The following is an 18,647-nucleotide window of genomic DNA, read 5'->3' as shown; positions in this document are numbered from 1 at the left end:
ATGGTTGGCTGCAACACCGAGTCACGGGCCAAAAAAACCCCTAGAGGAGAAAACAAAAATGGAGGAGTTGGGGAGGCAGAAGGATAAGTGGATTCTTCAGCTGCCCGAGTGGAAGGCAGTTGCAGTTGCTTCTTCCTTACTTTCTTCTATATTCTATTTTTTTTTTCTATTCCAGTTGACTGCTCTCATGCAAGTCGTAAATCTCAATTTGGCATGCGACTGAATACAAAACGCAAAGGGCCCAGAGTGCGGAGGAGTGGCAATGCATCTAAGCCAAATATCTTTCAGTTCATGCAATTACTTAGATACAGATACTCTCGCACCCACTCACACCACACACGTATGCATGTCCTTGTGTGGGAGAGTGCTCATGCATGCGAATTGCATATGTATGACTTGATTGCGTTATCCTGCCACCCGTTGGGACCCCAAAGCCCGCTCCAGCTAATCCCCATTTCCCTCTTGGTTAGCCAATGCATTTCCGTTGAAATGCTCAACAACCTGGAACTGGTCATAAATGCACTGGAAAAAATAAAACATGTTTTTAATTTATTTAGGCCATATTCAGTTATTAAGAAATATATTTTAATGGTATTCTTAAAATCACATTTTAGAGGTAGAAAGTCTATATTTTTTCCCCATATTTCCCATCTTTTCTGTCTCTGTTGAAAGGATATTGCTGGGATATTGACTTGATAACATGACTTATTCAAATATGTACGTTTGTGTTTGTTCATTTATGGAGGTGTGCGTGTACAGTTAAATTAATTTACTTGATTTCCGGCGGACATTTGGCTGGCGAGCTCTGATTTGATTGCCGCCAGCAATGCAGAAATCAAAAGGTTGAAAAATATGAAATTGCGAAGCAAATATGCACTGACCCTGACAGCCATAACTATTTTTATGAAAAAACATATCCTCTGGCAATAAACTTTTGTAAAAGACTTTAAAATTGATATCCTTACGTAATCCTTTTAAAAAAAAAGTTAATCTGGCTTTTAGGAAAAAACGTTTTATTGCATTTTTAATGTACTTAAATTTTAAAAAGTCGCATTACAATGAACCGTGTTTATGAAGTTTTCATGAACAGCACCTTTAGTCTTTCATGAATTATTTTCTTTTGTTAAATTACAGTAATAAAAAATTCGTAAAAAGACACCCAAAAGACTCTTATCGAGACTTTGTTCCACGATCTGATTTCATTAGGTCGAAGGAGCAGACTTTGTCGACTCACTGTTTCCAGGACACATGCCTTGTTGTTTACCAGGCCTCCAGTCATCCATAAAAAAAACGGACAAATACCCAGGCCAGGCCACGGTCTGGGCCAGGTCCTGGTCCGGGAAAGGAGAGGAGAAGTACATAAGTGGGTGGCTTTTGGGAGGAGAAATCTGAACTGACACAGATACAGTCTGCAGTTAATTAAAAGCGCAATAAATAAACAATAAACAAAGTCCATGACGGAGCCAGGATGTGAGGATATGCGGCTGTGTGAGTGCATCAGCTGGGGAGTCCTGGCCAGGCTTAATGTGTTTATGGTCAGTGTGCAATATGCAAATGCAATTAAGATGCATGGTGGCGCGGACCGAAAGCCATCCACCCATCCAAGCTCCACTGCATTGGAAATGGAATCACGTAGAAGGTGGGATTCGGACCAAAATCAATAGTCGTTCCGTGGCATATCCGAATCGAAATTTGAAACTTTTCCTTTGCCACCGAGAAACAACTAAAACAATTCATAAATTTTTCTCTCTCGCATAACTTTTTCGCACAAAGTCAAAGGCGAAAACAAGTCCAGATTTTATTATGAAATAAGAACTTGAACTGGAAATGGTAAGAAATTTAAGAACGATACAGAAGTATGAATGCAATAAAGCGGCAAGGCATTTTTCATTTCTATCCACAAAAGAATTTCCCATCATACTGCCTGTTTTTGCTGCCATGAATGGCAGAAGAAATCACGTAAAAAATATGAATAGACTTTTGCAGGCAATTTGCACCAAACAACTGAGATATTGAATCTAGAGTTCTATGGCGGGCACATCCTACTCGTATGCCATATAACCCGCAGGATGTATAGATTGTGCTTAAAACCCATATAGCACTCTGGCTTATGCAAACAAAAAGTTTTCAAAATATTTTGTATTGCCAGTTGACAGCGAGAAAGTCCTGGAAAAACTGGGCCAACCGACGCGAAGGTCGGTCGGTGGTGGCTGTATAAACCCAACGGCAAAGAGATGAAAGCCAAAAATGATGCCTCGATAACGATTCCGGGCCAACACGTACACACGCACATATACTTATATTTGCACTCACACTCTGGAAGCCCAACTCATCGATTTGTCAGAACCTTTTTGCACCGGGAATACCAAAGTTGGGGGACACGCTGAGGTGGGCTGAGGCTGGGCCAGAAAGTTGGGGCCTTGCTCCGATGCTCCGGTGCCCGGGCAAATGGCAATCAAATTTCAGCCAATAATTAATTTGTCCATCAGAAACTGACAATTGAAATGTTCATCATCCGGTGGGGTCAACTAGGGGGAGAGCTCTGAACTAGGATGGCATTTTGTGGCACAATTTATATAACTACGTTTGGTTGTGCTATTTGTATGCAAACTTAATGATATGGTTTACTTACACAGGGTCTATAATCTAGGCAGTGCCTGACTAGCTTTTATTTAGAAAATAGAGCAACTATTTTATGTATGAGGTAGTTAGTTAAAGAAACAGAATGTCATTTTATTTCACAGCCCATGGTTTAGTGACTAATGACTAATTTCCATTGAATATCAATCACTATATCTTCTCTTAACGCATTACTCTTAACAAATTAACTTATGAACAGTATAAATTGTTTAAAAATAGAACTAGGACCCAAAAATAGCTGCCAGTTCACCTTCACGGAGGACTTCCCTCCATGATCTTGGCCCAGTGTCATGCCCTTGTCAAAAATCAACTGTCCAACAATATTTAAGTTGGCTCAGCCAAATGAAATTATCGCAGCGCTAAAGTAAGTCATGAAGCAAGGAAAAACAAAGATGCAGAATTTAGATAGGCTTTGTTTATATTTAAAACTTTGAAGGGAGAAAACGCTGCGACTAATTGAAACTCTTTTGGGCAAAGTCAACAAATAAACAGCTGAACCGAGACGACGAGTCTGTTGGGACTGGGACTGCGACTGGGACACAAAATGGAAGCCGCCGAGGCCATTGACGTCACAATATTTAAGGGGCTTGGAAAAGTTTTTAGCCACGGGGGAATTTCCACTGGGGTGTGAGTAGTGGAGCCTGGAGGTCCCAACTCCGGTGCAGAAGAGGTTGAATCCGAGGCAATGAATGTCCTTGATTTCTGCTGAATCTCAGTCGCGAATTCAATTCGAGAAAATCTATATTTTTTTCCTTTTCTTTTCTGGATCCCTAACGAGATTGCATGCAACATGCATTGGATGCATTTGTATCGCCATCAGCATCCACATCCCCTGAATGGAGATAGCAAATCGGATCATGTCAATGTGTTGTAGTGCCCCCAGACAAAGGTCCTTTTGATTTGCGAAGGGTTAAATGGCCAAATTGTCGGAGCGAGTGCAGAGGCGCATCGCTTTGATCTGAATCCTTTTTATTCCTTTGGCTCCTTTCGCACAGCAATTTGCAAAAACATTCTGCCCGATACATTTCTCCTCATGCATTGTATTTGTTTATGGCAATATTGAGTCTGATTCTGATTTTGTTTTGATTGAAACCGCAAAGACGGATGCCATTGTCGGCCTACAGATGTTAAAAGTAGCAAACAGGAGTTTTCCATTTCGGCAGAGGAAGTTTGCTAATCGGTTCTGACAACCAAATGGTTTGGGGGGGACATTGTGGCCATACATGTTGCCGATAATTGGTTTAATTGATTCTAATTTCCTAAAGAACTCTTGTGTTTGGAATTTTAAGAGTTTAATCTTTGATTTCATAAATTTTAAGAGGATTGGTTGAATATTCTTTCAATTAAACTATAAATTAGTCAAGTTTTCAAGTTTTTCTGCTTAAAACTGCTTCAAACTTCTTAAATAATATTATCCTTAATCCGTATTTTATTGTATTTTTCATCACAGGAACCCTTCTATTTAGGACATTATCCTCCAATATACGACTCCCTTCCCACAAATAATGAAAATAAATAAAACGCTCACATAAATAGAGCAAATAGCATTAAACACATTCCGACGCACCCTTTTGTGAGCCACGGTGCGTATGTGTGGCCCGAGGGCTACTTGCCACAGAGATTCGAAATGGGACTAGGGAAAAAGCTGCCGTCGCTAAATGCAATCGCGCACTGCAGCCGCACAATTTCCATTGTATTGGTGATTAATTTCTTGCCTCCGGGTGGCTACGGATGATGATGTCCTGTCGGCTTGTCCCATCTCCTCCTGGCTCGTCCTGGCTCGTCGCTCCGCCAGGAGGGACTCGAACGAGTTCGCGCATCTAGCCTTTGTAAACAAGTTGACAGACAGGCATCCGGGTTGCGATGAGAGCTGTATTGACGTTTGATGAGCGGATTATCGTCGGCTGATTCTTCCTGCGAAGACAAGTGTTGGATCGGGGTTTTTCTCACCGCACAATAACTGCGCAATTTCCCACTACTTTCTACAACAATGTGTGCGGGAAACTGTTGAAAAACCGGAATGGAGTATGAATGGTTTCTTAAATGCGTTCTGCACTTGTTGCAATTGTTAGACTGCTTTCTTCTAGGATTTATCAGAGTTTATATATGAAATAAGTTATCATAAGAAAGAACTATAAGTGTCCTTAAACTTTTCTGAAGCCAAGAATTTTATTTGAGCGTTTAGTTTTCAATTATCTCAAACAGAAGCTATCTACATCTCTAGTATGGCCATAAAACGTAAAGGAATTCAGCTTCGTTGAACTGAATAGAGATCCATGTCCGTATATATTGTGCTTCCCCCATTTTTAAGTTGCCGCAATAAAGCTTAGTTTGTATGGGAGGCACCACAATAAAGTGCACCATAGCTGGGAGGACAAAGTTGGCATGTTAGTTCCATGGGGGCTGTACTTGGTGCACAATACGAGTATAATAACTCCCACCCATAAATGTCAGGCAATAACAGGCAACACAAATTGTGTGCCAGGATCATAAAGTGCACGCCAGGAGGAAGGAAAAGGAAAAAGGATAACTGAGAAAGGAAGAAATCGTGCAAGCGAGCAACCTAATTTCCTTTAAACCACAAAAAGTGCAAGATGAATTACCGTTTTGCAGTGTAAGTGAGTCCTGTCATTTCCTCTCGCCGCCCACTTTCCATCCATCTCCATCTCTGTCTCTGTCCCATATGGCTATCTCTTTCACTTTGCTATCCCTTACTTTGTCTTTTGTTGATGTGTAGGTGAGCGTATAATGAGCTGCTGTTTTACATTTTAATTTCCGGCCACGTTCAAATGGCTGTCCGTCCGGCTAGAACTGGGTCGGACGGAGAAGCGCAGATTTGCGGATTTGGTTTTTGTCTGTTTTCCAAGTCCTTCTACCTCTCTCTATCTATCGCCGTCGTCCTGTCTCTTTTTTTCTGTTGTTTTGCCGCAATTATTTAAATGAGATTACAAAGGACTTATGCAGCGGAAATCTTATTGTGTGTGTGTGTTTGCTGTTCATTTGTTGGCGGCTGCTTGATGCCTTCTTCCTGGTTCCGGATTCCTGCTCTTGGCCCGGCTCACATTACGGCTTAGACGACGTGTGTCAAAAGTTATCCCGGCCAATTGTTTGCTCTTTGTTCAAACTACAATAAAGTTTTGCATACCTAATCTGCTTGTTAATTGTTCCTTTTTTTTTGCCAAAAAAGATTAGTTTGGTGGAAGTATATCATATATTTTTGGTTGGTTCTAGCAAGTCTCTAATGAGTTTGTCAGAGGCAGCTGTCAGTTACAAAAGTTTTCACCTTCAATAGGGCTTAAAGTTAACAAATTAATTTTAAGTTAAGTGACTAACTTAACTTATAAAAAAGTTATAAAGTTTAATAATTTATTTATAATAGGGAAAATAGGGAAACCCTCTCTGGAAAATCCATCCGGAATTGTCAAGTTTTCTTTTCGAAAATATTTGCTCAACTTTTATTTAAGCTTTCGTGGATGGTGAAGCCAGTTCACTTTGGAATTCAAATGAGCTCTCCTGAATCTGCACTCAAGAATGCGATAACCTTTTTCATTTCCACCCAAATCCCTGCCATCTCGTCACCGCCTTTCCTGGCGCTTTCCACAAGCCTTTTGCACCTGTTCCAAACACGCAGGCTAGCTTTCACTCGCTCGAAGACGGAAAAACCACACCCAAGTCTCCTGACCAGCCATCCAAAGCAGCCATCACCGCAGAATATTTGTGCATAAAATAATGCAAAAAAAAAAAGACAAGAATAACAGCTGCTCTTGTAGAAACAACACCGGCGATGACAATTTCCATTTCCCAGAGGTAGGTGTAGGTGGCATTGGGGCATGGGGCTTGGCCTTCAGCCAAGGCAGCCAAGGATGGGTGGCTGGTCAAGCTCAAGGACATCGGCGGACAAGAGTGACAGGCGTCCAGCTTTGTTGCTGGCATTGTCTGCTCTGCGGCAGGGAGAGCATCCTAGAAAAATTACTGCAATATGAAATAACAGTAACTACTGTGCTAATAGGATTAAAATGTATGCGCCACAATGTCAGCTTTAGAGGAGGACTGTCTGCCAGTGACAGTCTGAAACGAGGGGGCACAGGATATAGCTAGGACATGGGACAGGAACACAACCCGTCGTTCAGGTGCCAACAGATGCTGAGCGCTTTTCCCTCGAAAACCTCACGTATCATTTGTTGGATTAAATTAATTAAAAAAACGTTTGTTTTTGAAGCTTGGCGTATTATTTTTTTTGGTATTGAGCACGGAATTTGATTTTGCGTATTATTGAACATTCGAATGTGATCTATGAACTATGGAAACTATGGCATTGGTGGTATGGCACTGATATCCAAAAATCGGACTGGAGCTTAAGTGGTGTTTAGGATTTTCTATTTTCCGGGTCGGCAAGGACCATCCTTGCAAGGATCCCGGCAGCGCTTGCCCTTCTCCTTCTTATTCTCTCTCCTGTACGGCTCTTCCTCTATTAGAAATCAATAAGGAACTCAACAAAAAGAATATACATAGAAATGGGTTGCCTCACGCACTTTTAAAGCAGCCACCAAAAAACTGGTTGCTACCGCAGGATTTTCTTGCTTTTTCGCAGCCATCTTTTTTACCCTTCTTGCTGCTCATGCCACAAACAGGAATCGCAGGATTCACAGGATTCAGCGAACGATGGAGACAGCCAAATCGGTTTGGGACGAGTTTGGCCAACCGCAGGACACTGAAGATCCGGACCGCCATTGCCACGTTTACAAAAAAAAATAGAAAAGAAAATTAACTAGGAAGGGAAACGAAACAATTTAGCTCGAAAGTCGGAAGAAAACTGAATATGTTGAAGGTTGACACATGCAGGGGCTCTCGATTCCACTTCCATGGCCTGCTTATCGAAAGTTTTTCGTAAAAGTTACACCATCCAGTAGCAACAAGTTTGAAAATGGGTTTGTGGAACTAATTGGAATGCACTTGGCTTACAAAACGCAAACTGCTTGCACTTTAATCGAAAAACTTTGGCCAGATCCGGCGTAATTTCCAGTGTCATGTCTGCAGCCATAAATCCTAGTCAAAATAATTAAATTTCCGGAAATAGCTTTGGTTCGTTAGCTGGAATTTGTGTTTTAATAAGGCTTTAATAGAGATTCATTTAATTATAAGATACAATTGACTAATTAATTGAAGTGTGAAGGCTTTTAAAGGTAAAAGTATAAGCTTTGCATTCAAGAGAAATTCAAACTGATATTTCCTCCAAGTTCATTTATCAGAGGTCTAAAATGTATCCTAGTATACATATATCTTTAGGATGTCTTTCTCTTTAAAGCATGTCAAAAGTGTCCCAGCTAAGCTGACTGAGAGCTTTATCATGTTTATATAGACTCAGCCCACATACATTCCATTTGGGTTCGAAGCCAATGTTTCAGCACTTAGTGAGCGAGCGAGCTCATAACTGACACAGAGGAGCTGGAAAAAAAATCCGATGAAAGCTTAAAGGAAAAATATCAGCGCGATGGGGCGAAATGTGTAGGAGAAGAGCTAGAAGCTGAGTGGCCCACGACGAAGCGGGAATGCTCTAGCATAAAGGACAAAATGAAAATATGTGCAGAGAGCACGAACCATGAAAATCCCATTAATCAATCCTTCAGCAATATCAAACAAGCTGGAAAATTTTCAATTTCATATTTATCTACTCGAGTGTCACGAGGGGTGTGCCGAGGTGGTGCGAATTTGGTCGTAGATGCGTTGATGATAGGTTGCAATTTGCCACATGCAACACAATTTCATTGCTCGCCATGGGTGCGGCGTCCTTTTAGTTTTCACTTTTCACAATTTTGTATCTTTTTCGGGGTATTTTCGTGAGGATTTTTAGCTCATTTTGTGTATTTATGTGGGGTGAGGGATGTGGAAAGCAGTGGGCTGGGCCGCTTGCCGCTTTGATTGCAGTTTACAGGCATAGGTGTCAATTAGCAATGGTGCGGTTGGCTGCATTTCAATGGCATTAGCGATGTTGATGTTTTCGCAGGCGAGTCTCTCCCCTCGGAGCCATAATTTTGGGTGACATTTAAGGGGATCAAAGGGGGATCAAAAGGGGATTAGTATGAGAACTTTGCACATCCCGAAAGTGGCACACAAGTTTTTGGTTTAGTTTTGGACATTTTTTTCACCAATTAGTTTTCTAAAACAAGTCCCTATTTAGGGGGGAGTTGCAACACGTGATAGATTTTAATTCCTAGTATTTAACAATCCCTTTCACAACTTTGGGAATCAATATCCTTGTTATTTTACTTTGTAGCAGCTGTTCCCATCACTTAAAGTATTTGCAGCCAAATTGGCGACACTCCAGCAATGAATGTGATGAATAACTCCGAGTAATGTTACCAAATCAATAAAAATCCTTTTACAAAATCTAGGACATCCCACAAACACACACGACACATTAAGGACTAAGGACTTCTTTCCAATGTGTATCTGTATGTGTTTGTGTGAGGCAAGGACCTGGGCAACATTTTTCTTTGACCGAGCACATTTTTATTATCCCAAACTAATTTGAGGGTTGGTCCTTGATTCTTTTCCCTCTCGCTTGCGCCTCCACTTCCCGCTCATTTATCGAATGTCCTGTTGTCTGTTTCCATGTTTTGATGTCATTCGCTACACGTGCTTAATTTCATTTAATTTATTTAATACTTGAAAAATAAGTTTTTTGTTTACTTTTGTATTGAACAACCCCTCCCGTGAGTCTCTGGATTCACTTACCCGCCGTTATGTATCCCGTCTCCTGTCCTTTCCATTAAACAGCTCCTGGGCGTGGACGAATGCCAATGAATTCGCATTTCGTCTTTCGACACGCTGCGTATCGAAAAACGTCGAGAAAAAAATATCCAGGAGTGGCATTCCGAATTCCGAGTGCAAGACAAATCGCTCGCTGGGGAATTGTGAGGTTCGCCGGAGAATGCCTCGTCTGCATATTCATGATACGACTGCCAACCATATCGGCGATGGAGGCTCAGCACCCTTCTCTGCATATTTATGGACTTGGCAAGTAGTTAGGCTTTCCAATATTAACCAGAAAGGGCAGGAAGCTGCTGAAATACAACTATCATTAGCATCTGATGTGAGCTTTAAAAAGGCATAAGTAACTTTTTAAAGGTATTTAGATCGTGTGTCCCAGCTAATATTGTCCTTGGAGCTATATTAGTTTGCTATTAATATAAGTCCTTTCGAATAATTAGTCGTTATCCGCTTTGAACACCATAGCCGGAAAGAACTAGTTAAGTGACTGATTAGCCCGACTTGCCGTCATTCCTGAACTTAATGCAGTTGGCATGACAGCCCTATTCAAAAGTCCCCCTATCTGCCCTGACTTCCCTTTGGTTCTCCGGCGAAGCCTCGGTTATAATTAATGCCAGTTCAAGGATGCCACGCCAAAACCGCACTCCTGTACGGTCCAGCAACTCATCCTGTGCCATTTCCTTTCGGGAGCTCTTGGGGATCGGTTGAACCTAATGGCGTGTGAGTGTATTTGCCTAAGCGGATTAAAGGCGGCCTATTGTGTGGGTGCACTGAAAAAAATTACAGCCTTCATGGGGAAGTTCTTGCATTTGAAATAAGGGCTTAGTGGTTCTTAGTTTAAACTATAGATACTATGGCTATGGAGTTAATGCTGATCGGGATAGGGAAAGCTTAAAATATTATTATACCACTTATTTCAACAATCCCCACCTTGTCTTCGAGTGTAACCTGGCTAAGAGCATTGAAGCAGCAATTTCTTTTGGAGCAAAATTTGCAAAGTAGCCAAGCAACCAAACCATCTCCCTCCTTTTCCGCAGAGAACACAATAAAATAAAAGCGAGCTTCAGTGGCCTGGTAATTGGCAAAAGATGAGTGGCCTGGGTCCTGCAGCCTGCTGGCTGGCCCATAAGCGCATCGAATCCTGGTCCCGGATGGCCAAGGAGCGTGTGGGTGCGGTGCGGCGGGTTACCCTCGATAGGAATTCGGCGGACGAGAGCAGTGCCAGTGGGAGTGGTGCTGCCTCCACTGCAGGCGCCACTGGCGGGGGTAATGGGGTGGCGCACACCCTGCCCATGATCGGTGATGGTGGCTCCGGGGGTGGCACCACCCCGCCGCCACAGCCGATGACTCCGCCGCCCTCGGCCTCGTCGGTCACCTCGACCACCAGCGGCATTGGCAGCGTATCGGCCGGTAGTGTCAGCGACAGCTGTGATTTGCCCACGGACTCTGAGGTTTTTATAACCTATTTTTAGGGCGTTCCTCTAAAGGATTAAGCTAAAACGTGTTATTTTACAAATTCGCAGGAAGTAGCCATTGCCAAGGAATGCCAGCCCATCCAACCGGCCAGCCAGATGCATGGAATGGGCGGCATGGGTCTGAATCACCATCACATGGGCACCGTCTCGGCCACCGGAACGGAAATCTTGCGCGGACCCGCCGAAGTATTCCACAGTCCGCTCCACTTGCACCACCAGAGTCGCTCCTTCCCACCGCGTCTCCAACGCACACCGTCCATCTCCAGCCAGAGCAGCGTGGATAGTGCTCCATCCAGGCACTCGGTGAGTTTAGTAATAAGACATTTCTGTGTCTACAAATAATATTTTCTTACTTTTCCAGGGCCATCGTGGTTCTTCGCCACAGATTCGCACCTTTGGACCGGACGGACGCAGCTCGCTACCGAGTGAGCCGGCTTTTCCCCATCACCTGGCCAGATCCCCGAGTCCCATGCGAACCATTTCCCTGGATGCCCGTTGTGGAAGCCCCGCTCACTCTGTCACGGATCCCGGAGACATGCGTACGCCTAGTCCGTCACAGAGTAGCTTGGCGTCTTTGGCCGGAGCATCGGCCATCGTGAGCGGAACTTCCGGAAAGGGTGTGGGTGTGGCCGGAGGTCGATGCCTTTCGCCGTTGCTGATACCACCACGATCGCAGCCAGGAGTGGATCCCAGTGTGGGTCCCGCCTCGCCCCTGGGCGCTCTACAGCCGGACTTGTATCGTTTGCCGGACGGACCCGTGTATCTGACAGCCCCGGAATCGAGTCATGCCGTAGGACGATTGCACCTGCGAGTGAAATACGATTATCACCTGTTTGATTTGACTGTGCATCTAATTGAAGGTGAGATTACTTCCAAGGATCACAGTACGCCTTATTAATCCTTTAATTAATCAAACAAAAGCTCACAATCTCAGTCCCATTGAGGAGGGCGGTTTCCGAGATCCCTATGTGCGGCTAATGCTGCAACCGGAAGTGGACAGCCGTAAGCGACAGACCCACATCCATCGCGGCGAATCGAATCCGTACTTTGACCAGCATTTCAAGTTTCCGGTTTCCCGTGATCAGCTCCAGGGCAAGGAGCTGATCCTCCAGGTGCTCGACTATGATCGCTACTCGCACAACGACATAATTGGCGAAGTTCGAATTTCGGTGGATGGCCTGGATTTGTCCAAATCTGTAGAGGTAACAAACTTTGAATATAAAAAAGATAAATATAATTTAATTAAAACAATTTACAGATCTGGGGCGACTTGCTGCGGACCAAGAAACCCAAGGAGGATCGACCGGAACTGTTGTGCTCTCTGAACTACTTGCCTCAAGCTGAACGTTTGACGGTCAACATCATGAAGGCCAGGAACTTGGACACTGTTCAGGAACCATACGTAAAGGTTGGTAGAATGTAATTAAGAAATATTGTATTAGAAACCCATTTTAAATATGATTTTCCCTTAGATTTATCTGATTCAGAATGGCAAACGCATCAAGAAAAAGAAGACCAGCATTACGAAGTCGGACGATCCCACCAATCCCATTTGGAATGAGGCGTTCACCTTTAATTTGCAATCAAATTATCTCCACAATGCAGCCATCGAGGTAACCTTTAACCTTTTCCCTGGTCGGCTTTGGCCGTTTTGGCCATTAACCGTTGGCAGCCGCCGTTTTTAACAGCCGGACTGCTAATTCCGGGCAATAGCCTGGTTTTATGTCGGCCGTGTTTTAATTGAAAAATTCCCACCATCCCACCTAGAATACTCTCACCCCCTCTTGGTAATTGTTACTTATTTCTGGTCTTTTTTTTTTGCCTTTTTCGCTCTTATTTCTAAACCGCAGATCTATGTGGTGGGAGCTGGGAGCGAGGCAACGGAAATTGGATGCTGCGGATTGGGTCCCCAGGAAAGTGGAACTGGATGCCAGCACTGGCACGATATGATTAACAATGCCCGGAAACCCACGGCCATGTGGCACTACATCCGTTAAATAATTCCCATTTCCGAGGGTTAATTGGCGCGAATGTATTTAAACTGTAACTGTTACCTTATCTGTGTGAATTTTTCAATGCATTTTCCAAACAAAAACTAAACAAAGCTTAAATTGTTCATATTCGCAAGAAAAAACAAAAAAAAAATCAAAATCTCATCTATGAATGTACAATATATATTCACTGAAAATAACTAACTATAACTATGCAGAAATTTGCCCTCCAAGAAGCTCAATCAAAAGTTCCTAAGCAACGAAAATAATTCAAATGCTGGCAGGATAATTGATATAACGGATTTTTGTTGTGCATTTTATGCAGCGGCTTAATAGCGCAACCTCTCAACAAATTAACAAAACCATAAAAAAAAACATCTCAGAAATATAAAAGAATACAGAAAACTGTCAACCAGTCCTGTTGACATTTCAATCGACGTCGTCATCAGACACTTGAGGAGCCTGCCTCCTGCTCCCGCTTGTTATCCTGCGGAGTATTCAAGTGTGCATTTCTTAAATAATTATGAATACACCGCACACAAGGAATAATATTCGTATAGGTGAATGGTCGTCAATCATGCAAAAAAAAAAAAAAAGAATATATAAGAAAATATGAAGAGGGAATAGGGTGCCCAACCCTGACTTGAGTTTGCTTAGAAGGAGTCGCTCTTTTGTGACGGCGACAGTTGACAAATTGCCATCGTCCTGTAGTACTGTTGTGCCGTTGTCCTTTTGCCGTGTGCGTACTCCAACCAAAACTCTTTTTTTTTTTCCTTCAACTGGTCGTCAACTGTTTGACAGTTTTTCTCCCACAGTGAGTGCAAGCGGGCCAGAACTTATGCTAATTGTTAAGTTAAGTATTCCTTCCAGCCGAGTACGTCTATGAAAGGGTAACCACAAAGCATTTCTGCACCACTTTAACCTATTTTGTATGTACTTACAACGAGCATAAATAAATGTAATGAATTAACGGATGCGAGCTGGACGGTGGGGTTTGACGATTTCTTTCACATAAATCTATGAATCGGTGTTTTCGGTGTTGTCGTACGATATATGTATGGGAAATCAGACCCTATAATGTGTGTAATATATGCTATTTAATCCGTATAAATATCGCAGCAAGCAGCAAACCTAAATGTATGAAATTTAAACTTAAACAAAGACTTGAAATATATAAATAGCACTGCACGTGTTAACTAGACAAAAGGATGCATGCTAGCCGGGTGCCAGCATAGAAAAATATTTATACATACATATATACAAAAGACATAAATATATATATTAACTTTACTTATACATGTTTTTCTATAAAAAAAAATACACCATTCTATGAATTGTTTCAATCCTATGACAGACGTCACACAAACAACATTGCTGACATCAAAATAGTAAACCGAAACAACAGAATAAATGCTGAAATACCTCCGATTTAAGCGAAACTTTGTTACTTTACAACTCTTAGAAAAACACAAAGATATGCAAGCAAAATCTAAAAAAACTTATAACTTGGAAACCAAAGCGAAATGTACAAAAATATGTTGTATATATGCATATACAACAATAAATTTCCTAAAACTTAGTGTTTATTTATTGTAGCTTGAAGGAGACACTGTTTAAAACTAAACCCTGAATTGAGGAGTAACACCACCTAAAATATAAATATACACATGGAAACTACAAGAACAACCTATATTCATATGAATAAAATGTATATGTAAACCTATATGTATGTGGATTTAAATTATTCGATAAATAAATAACTAAAACCAAAAGGAAATGTCCAAATGGATTTTTCATTGCGGGAAAAAACGATTTTGTGGTGAACATAAGCATTAAAAGTATTTTTGAAAAGTAAATATATGTGTATGTAGACCTTATAAATTTTACTTAATATTTTAAATATATTATAGTCTTGTCAGCTTATTGGAAAAAAGAATTTTCTAATTTAAATATGCTCAAGGGAGCATATTGAAGTAGTTTTTGCGTCGAACTGCTTTGAAAACTGCTTGCATTATGTCACACATAGGTGGCGGCACAAGCAAGTGAAAGCCCTTTGAATAATTAGTTACTTATTTTATATTAGTTTATCTGTTTCCTCCTTTATTCCCACAAGAAATACGTTATTTATCTTTTTGAAGTTTTATTTAAATATATTTATACAAATACTAAATGGGTAAAAAAGCTTTCGTTAATCAGGTAAATCACTTGGGGTCCCTTTAGTTCGGAGGTCCTTCAATCAGTGCAGTTGCTTCACGCTCACATAGCTGCTAGCGTGTCCGTGTCCGCCGTGTCCATAGCCACCGTAGTGCGCCACATCGTGTCCGTAGCCGTAGTCTGATCCGTAGATATCGCCGTGTCCGTAGCCCTTGTGGTAGACCTGAGGGTGAACGGCATGACCCAGTTTCTTGACGACGGCATTGAAGCCATTGTGGTCATCGGCAGTGTACTCCACCACACGGGTGGTGCCATCGGACTCCTTGAGGGAGTAGCTGCCCTTGACTTTGTCGCCATCCCTGGTCTCCCACTGGCTCTTCTGGTCGCCGGTGTGGGCATCCTTGACACCGTAATCGAAGTGGTATTTGGGGTAGTGATCGGGCTCGTGCTTGTCGTAGCCATGATCGGAATATCCGTGACTGGGATAACCGTGTCCGTAGACTCCACCGTAGGCACTGATCACATCATGGTCATATCCGTATCCGTGAGCCTTGTGGATAGGTTCTTCGTGCTTGGTCACTGAGCTGTAGCTGGTGGCATGTCCTCCGTGAGGAGCCGCCAAGCTGCCGGCCACAAGGATGGCAAATATCAGACCTCCGCAAAAGGGTTTCATTTTGATCGATGTCTTCTAATCGGATGGTCGCTGATGAGTGGTTGTTCTTAGCAGACTAACCTCTTGTTTTTATAGTCGTCTAGAGCTCCGAGGTGGTCAGTCTCTTGGCCAATCCATTCACTCGCTAATTACCTCACTAATTCATAATTATTATTAATATTGTAGTTGGTCATTGAGCTCTATGGAAAATCGAAAACTTTTTGATATCGCACCCAACCCGTTACAATTAAATTCTGCTGAAAATAATAAACTATAACAGAAATCCAATCGAGTGTGTAAGTTCGTTAGCCAAAGAGAAGGGCGAGCTAAGTGCAAGAATGAACTTCGCGTTTGGCCAATAAATTAGTATATTAGGAATTTAACAGCTAAAAAGGTGTAAGGGACAACAACAATCATAAAAAGGTAATAAATTATTTTTACTAATAAGGAAATGTTTTTATTTAAAGTACAACAGGAAGGTCATTGAAAGACTGAAAGAATTGGATGTTTTTTTTTAGGACTTTTGTTTATAATTGTATCTATTGTGATTGATGGAAGAAAAGGTAGTAAAAGGTAAAAAGATTTAAATTAACGGATGAAGTCTGTAAAATATTATTATATTCAATTTTATAAACTGATAACTGAACTAAACTGAAACTATTTCTAGGAAAATTTTTCAAAAATAAAGATCAACAATTCATAGATTAAATGATATTACTTACGACTTTATGTTAGGATGAATGATGATTTTAGGATGATCCCTAAAATGAACTAAAAGTACTTTAAAAAAAGGTTCAAAGTTCAATGATCTTTATTTAACGAGATATAATCACAAAAATCCGCCAAGTCCATTCACATTAATTATAAATATTTAGAAAACATAAACCGCTGGTTAGTGAGTTAGCGCCAATTCGGAAGCATTGGGTTTGGCCGAAAAGCAGACCCCCTGGGCCGAAAAGCGCCCAATGAGACTCCAATCCCCACCACAGCCCCTTTTGCCACATTTCTCAAGGTCACTCGTAGTGAAGTCGGAGCTGAAGAAAAAAAGAGGAGGCGGCAACCAAAGAAACCCAGCGAGGCGAGGCGAGGCGACTATTGCTGAGATATTTGAAAGCGGGCCACACTTGTTGATTGATTTCTAACCGAAAAAAATAATAATATTGCGTTTTTTACTTAGTTTTGGCTAGTGGGGCTATGCTAACGCCCCCTTTGGGTTTGTGAGCCACATTTAATTTGCCAATCGCCGCCAGTCGAGAGCTGAGATTATGAATACGAATGAGGAAAAATGAAAATTTGCACAAAAATTCAAAGCATTTTTCTTTTTTGGGGCTCTTACTTTTTTCTAGCCTATTTAGCCTCGAGAGTAAATTGTAATTAATTGATTCCATAGAATGGGCCGCAAAGTATAAAAACGTTGGGCATTGTCTACCGATTATCACAGTTCCAATTGCGATTTAGGCCAAGCAAGTCGATCACAAGGAAATCCAACGAAAATGGCTCAGAAACTTACTTTGATTTGTTGTGCTCTGTTGGGTGTGGCAGCCGCTAGTTACATTCCTTCCCATGGAGGATACAACCACGGACATGGACATGGCGTGGGTTACAGCATTCAGACGCACCATGAGGCGCCCAAGAAGTGGCACGACCACCAGCAGTGGGTGGAGGCCCCGAAGGTGCAGCACTGGGAACAGCCCCAGCAGCATTGGGCTCCCGTCTCCCATCACCAGGACTACTCCCACCACCACCATGAGGAGCCCAAGCATCACCCCAAGTACGAGTTCGATTACGGCGTCAAGGACACCAAAACCGGAGACATCAAGCAGCAGTGGGAGACCCGTGATGGCGACAAAGTCAAGGGAGGCTACACCATGAAGGAGGCCGATGGACGCACCAGGATCGTGGAGTACACCGCCGATTCCCACAACGGATTCCAGGCTGTGGTCAAGCACATCGGACATGCCGAACACTACCAGCCCCAGCACTCCGGTCATGGACACGATCACAGTTACGGACACGGGCACGGACATGCCACCAGCTACGTGGATGTGAAGCAGGATACGGGTAGCAAGTGGCAGGAAAATGGCCACAAGTGGTGGTAAGGCGACTCTGACTGAACACTAATTGCACACGGACGAGGATGGAAATAAATTAATGTATTGTATTGGTTGTATTGTACAAATAACGAAATTTTTAACTATAGTTATAAAATAATAAAACGAAGCAAAATGCAAAAAATGCGATAAAATATAAAATCTATTGAAGTTTTAAATTCTTATGGTACTTATTGAAATTATAATAAAAAGTAAGAAGAAGAGCTTAATCTTAATTTTTCAAAATATTACTTAAAAATAATGGCATACATTTAAAGTTAGTTTTTATTTTATTCCACAGTTTTAAAATCATTGCGGTTGTGAACTCGGCTATTATTTATTTCTCCACCAGAAAGAGTTCATCTCTAGCAAAAGGTGAACTGCTTTAAACCGATTTCAAGTAGTTTATTTTGAACAAATGGCGCGCTTAGACTACGCAAGTAAAATAAAAGCAATAAGCTTTAAAAAAGATTTCCTTGAAATTTAATAAAAAATTTTTTTTAAAAAAATGTTTCATATTTTAAAAAAAATTAACTTTAAATTTTTTATGGTAAGATCTCAAGAAATGTTATTGAATACATTTTTAAGCTTTACCCCATTGACCCCCAGATTGATGAATCACTAACCGATGGAAAGCCGAGCATCTTTCCCTTCGACCAAATAAATTCATCAATTAAACATTAATTTATGCCGTGAAGCAAAGTTCTGCGGTCACATAAATCTGCGAGTGGAGTGCTGTTTGCTCGGACCGCAATACCAAAACTGAACTGGGCGCTGTGACCTCTGGACCTCGGGACCAGCAGCGAAAGGACCAAAATGATTCAAGTCCCAGCGCTCTGCGAGAAGATTTCATTTCCAATGCCATGAGGATAAG

General features: G+C 41.9%; 4 protein-coding genes across 5 annotated transcripts in view; 2 read left to right on the top strand and 2 right to left on the bottom strand.

The window, feature by feature from the left end:
* LOC6493619 (synaptotagmin-5) overlaps nt 1-14,639 on the top strand; it is a 48,914-nt gene extending 34,275 nt beyond the window's left edge. The window contains exons 2-8 of one of the 2 annotated variants that reach the window (XM_032454478.2): nt 10,449-10,862; nt 10,935-11,189; nt 11,248-11,746; nt 11,808-12,088; nt 12,145-12,294; nt 12,359-12,499; nt 12,737-14,639. In XM_032454478.2, coding sequence (XP_032310369.1) covers nt 10,500-10,862; nt 10,935-11,189; nt 11,248-11,746; nt 11,808-12,088; nt 12,145-12,294; nt 12,359-12,499; nt 12,737-12,883 — 1,836 coding nt within the window. In that variant the 5' untranslated portion in view covers nt 10,449-10,499 and the 3' untranslated portion in view covers nt 12,884-14,639. The remainder of the gene's footprint in view (nt 1-10,448; nt 10,863-10,934; nt 11,190-11,247; nt 11,747-11,807; nt 12,089-12,144; nt 12,295-12,358; nt 12,500-12,736) is intronic. The other variant, XM_014908988.3, reaches the window with a different exon arrangement.
* Nucleotides 6,847-7,519, bottom strand: LOC6506320. Its single transcript, XM_001958078.4, has 2 exons — nt 7,173-7,519; nt 6,847-7,108 (listed from the first exon to the last, which is right to left on the bottom strand). Exons 1-2 carry the CDS (start codon nt 7,369-7,371, stop codon nt 7,017-7,019), a joined length of 291 nt encoding a protein of 96 aa, XP_001958114.2. The 5' UTR covers nt 7,372-7,519; the 3' UTR covers nt 6,847-7,016.
* Nucleotides 14,640-15,000: 361 nt separating the features above from the next.
* Nucleotides 15,001-15,747, bottom strand: LOC6506319 (adult-specific cuticular protein ACP-20). Its single transcript, XM_001958080.2, has one exon. It carries the CDS (start codon nt 15,702-15,704, stop codon nt 15,114-15,116), a length of 591 nt encoding a protein of 196 aa, XP_001958116.1. The 5' UTR covers nt 15,705-15,747; the 3' UTR covers nt 15,001-15,113.
* A 1,347-nt stretch (nt 15,748-17,094) lies between these two features.
* LOC6493620 (cuticle protein 21) lies at nt 17,095-17,935 on the top strand. Its single transcript, XM_001958081.3, has one exon. It carries the CDS (start codon nt 17,177-17,179, stop codon nt 17,780-17,782), a length of 606 nt encoding a protein of 201 aa, XP_001958117.1. The 5' UTR covers nt 17,095-17,176; the 3' UTR covers nt 17,783-17,935.
* The last annotated feature ends 712 nt before the right edge of the window (nt 17,936-18,647 follow it).

The sequence above is a fragment of the Drosophila ananassae genome, chromosome 2R, assembly GCF_017639315.1.
Source record: "Drosophila ananassae strain 14024-0371.13 chromosome 2R, ASM1763931v2, whole genome shotgun sequence".
Taxonomy (NCBI): domain Eukaryota; kingdom Metazoa; phylum Arthropoda; class Insecta; order Diptera; family Drosophilidae; genus Drosophila; species Drosophila ananassae.
Note: the sequence above shows the minus strand (reverse complement) of the source record. Positions and strands in the feature narration are given on the sequence as shown.

Excerpts from the sequence above, each read along its gene's own strand:
- LOC6506320 (XM_001958078.4), bottom strand. The coding sequence starts at position 7,371 with ATGGCGGTCCGGATCTTCAGTGTCCTGCGGTTGGCCAAACTCGTCCCA. Across the intron at positions 7,109-7,172 it reads TTTTGGTGGCTGCTTTAAAA|AGGAAGAGCCGTACAGGAGA; the intron begins GTGCGTGAGGCA and ends GATTTCTAATAG.
- LOC6506319 (XM_001958080.2), bottom strand. The coding sequence starts at position 15,704 with ATGAAACCCTTTTGCGGAGGTCTGATATTTGCCATCCTTGTGGCCGGC.
- LOC6493620 (XM_001958081.3), top strand. The coding sequence starts at position 17,177 with ATGGCTCAGAAACTTACTTTGATTTGTTGTGCTCTGTTGGGTGTGGCA.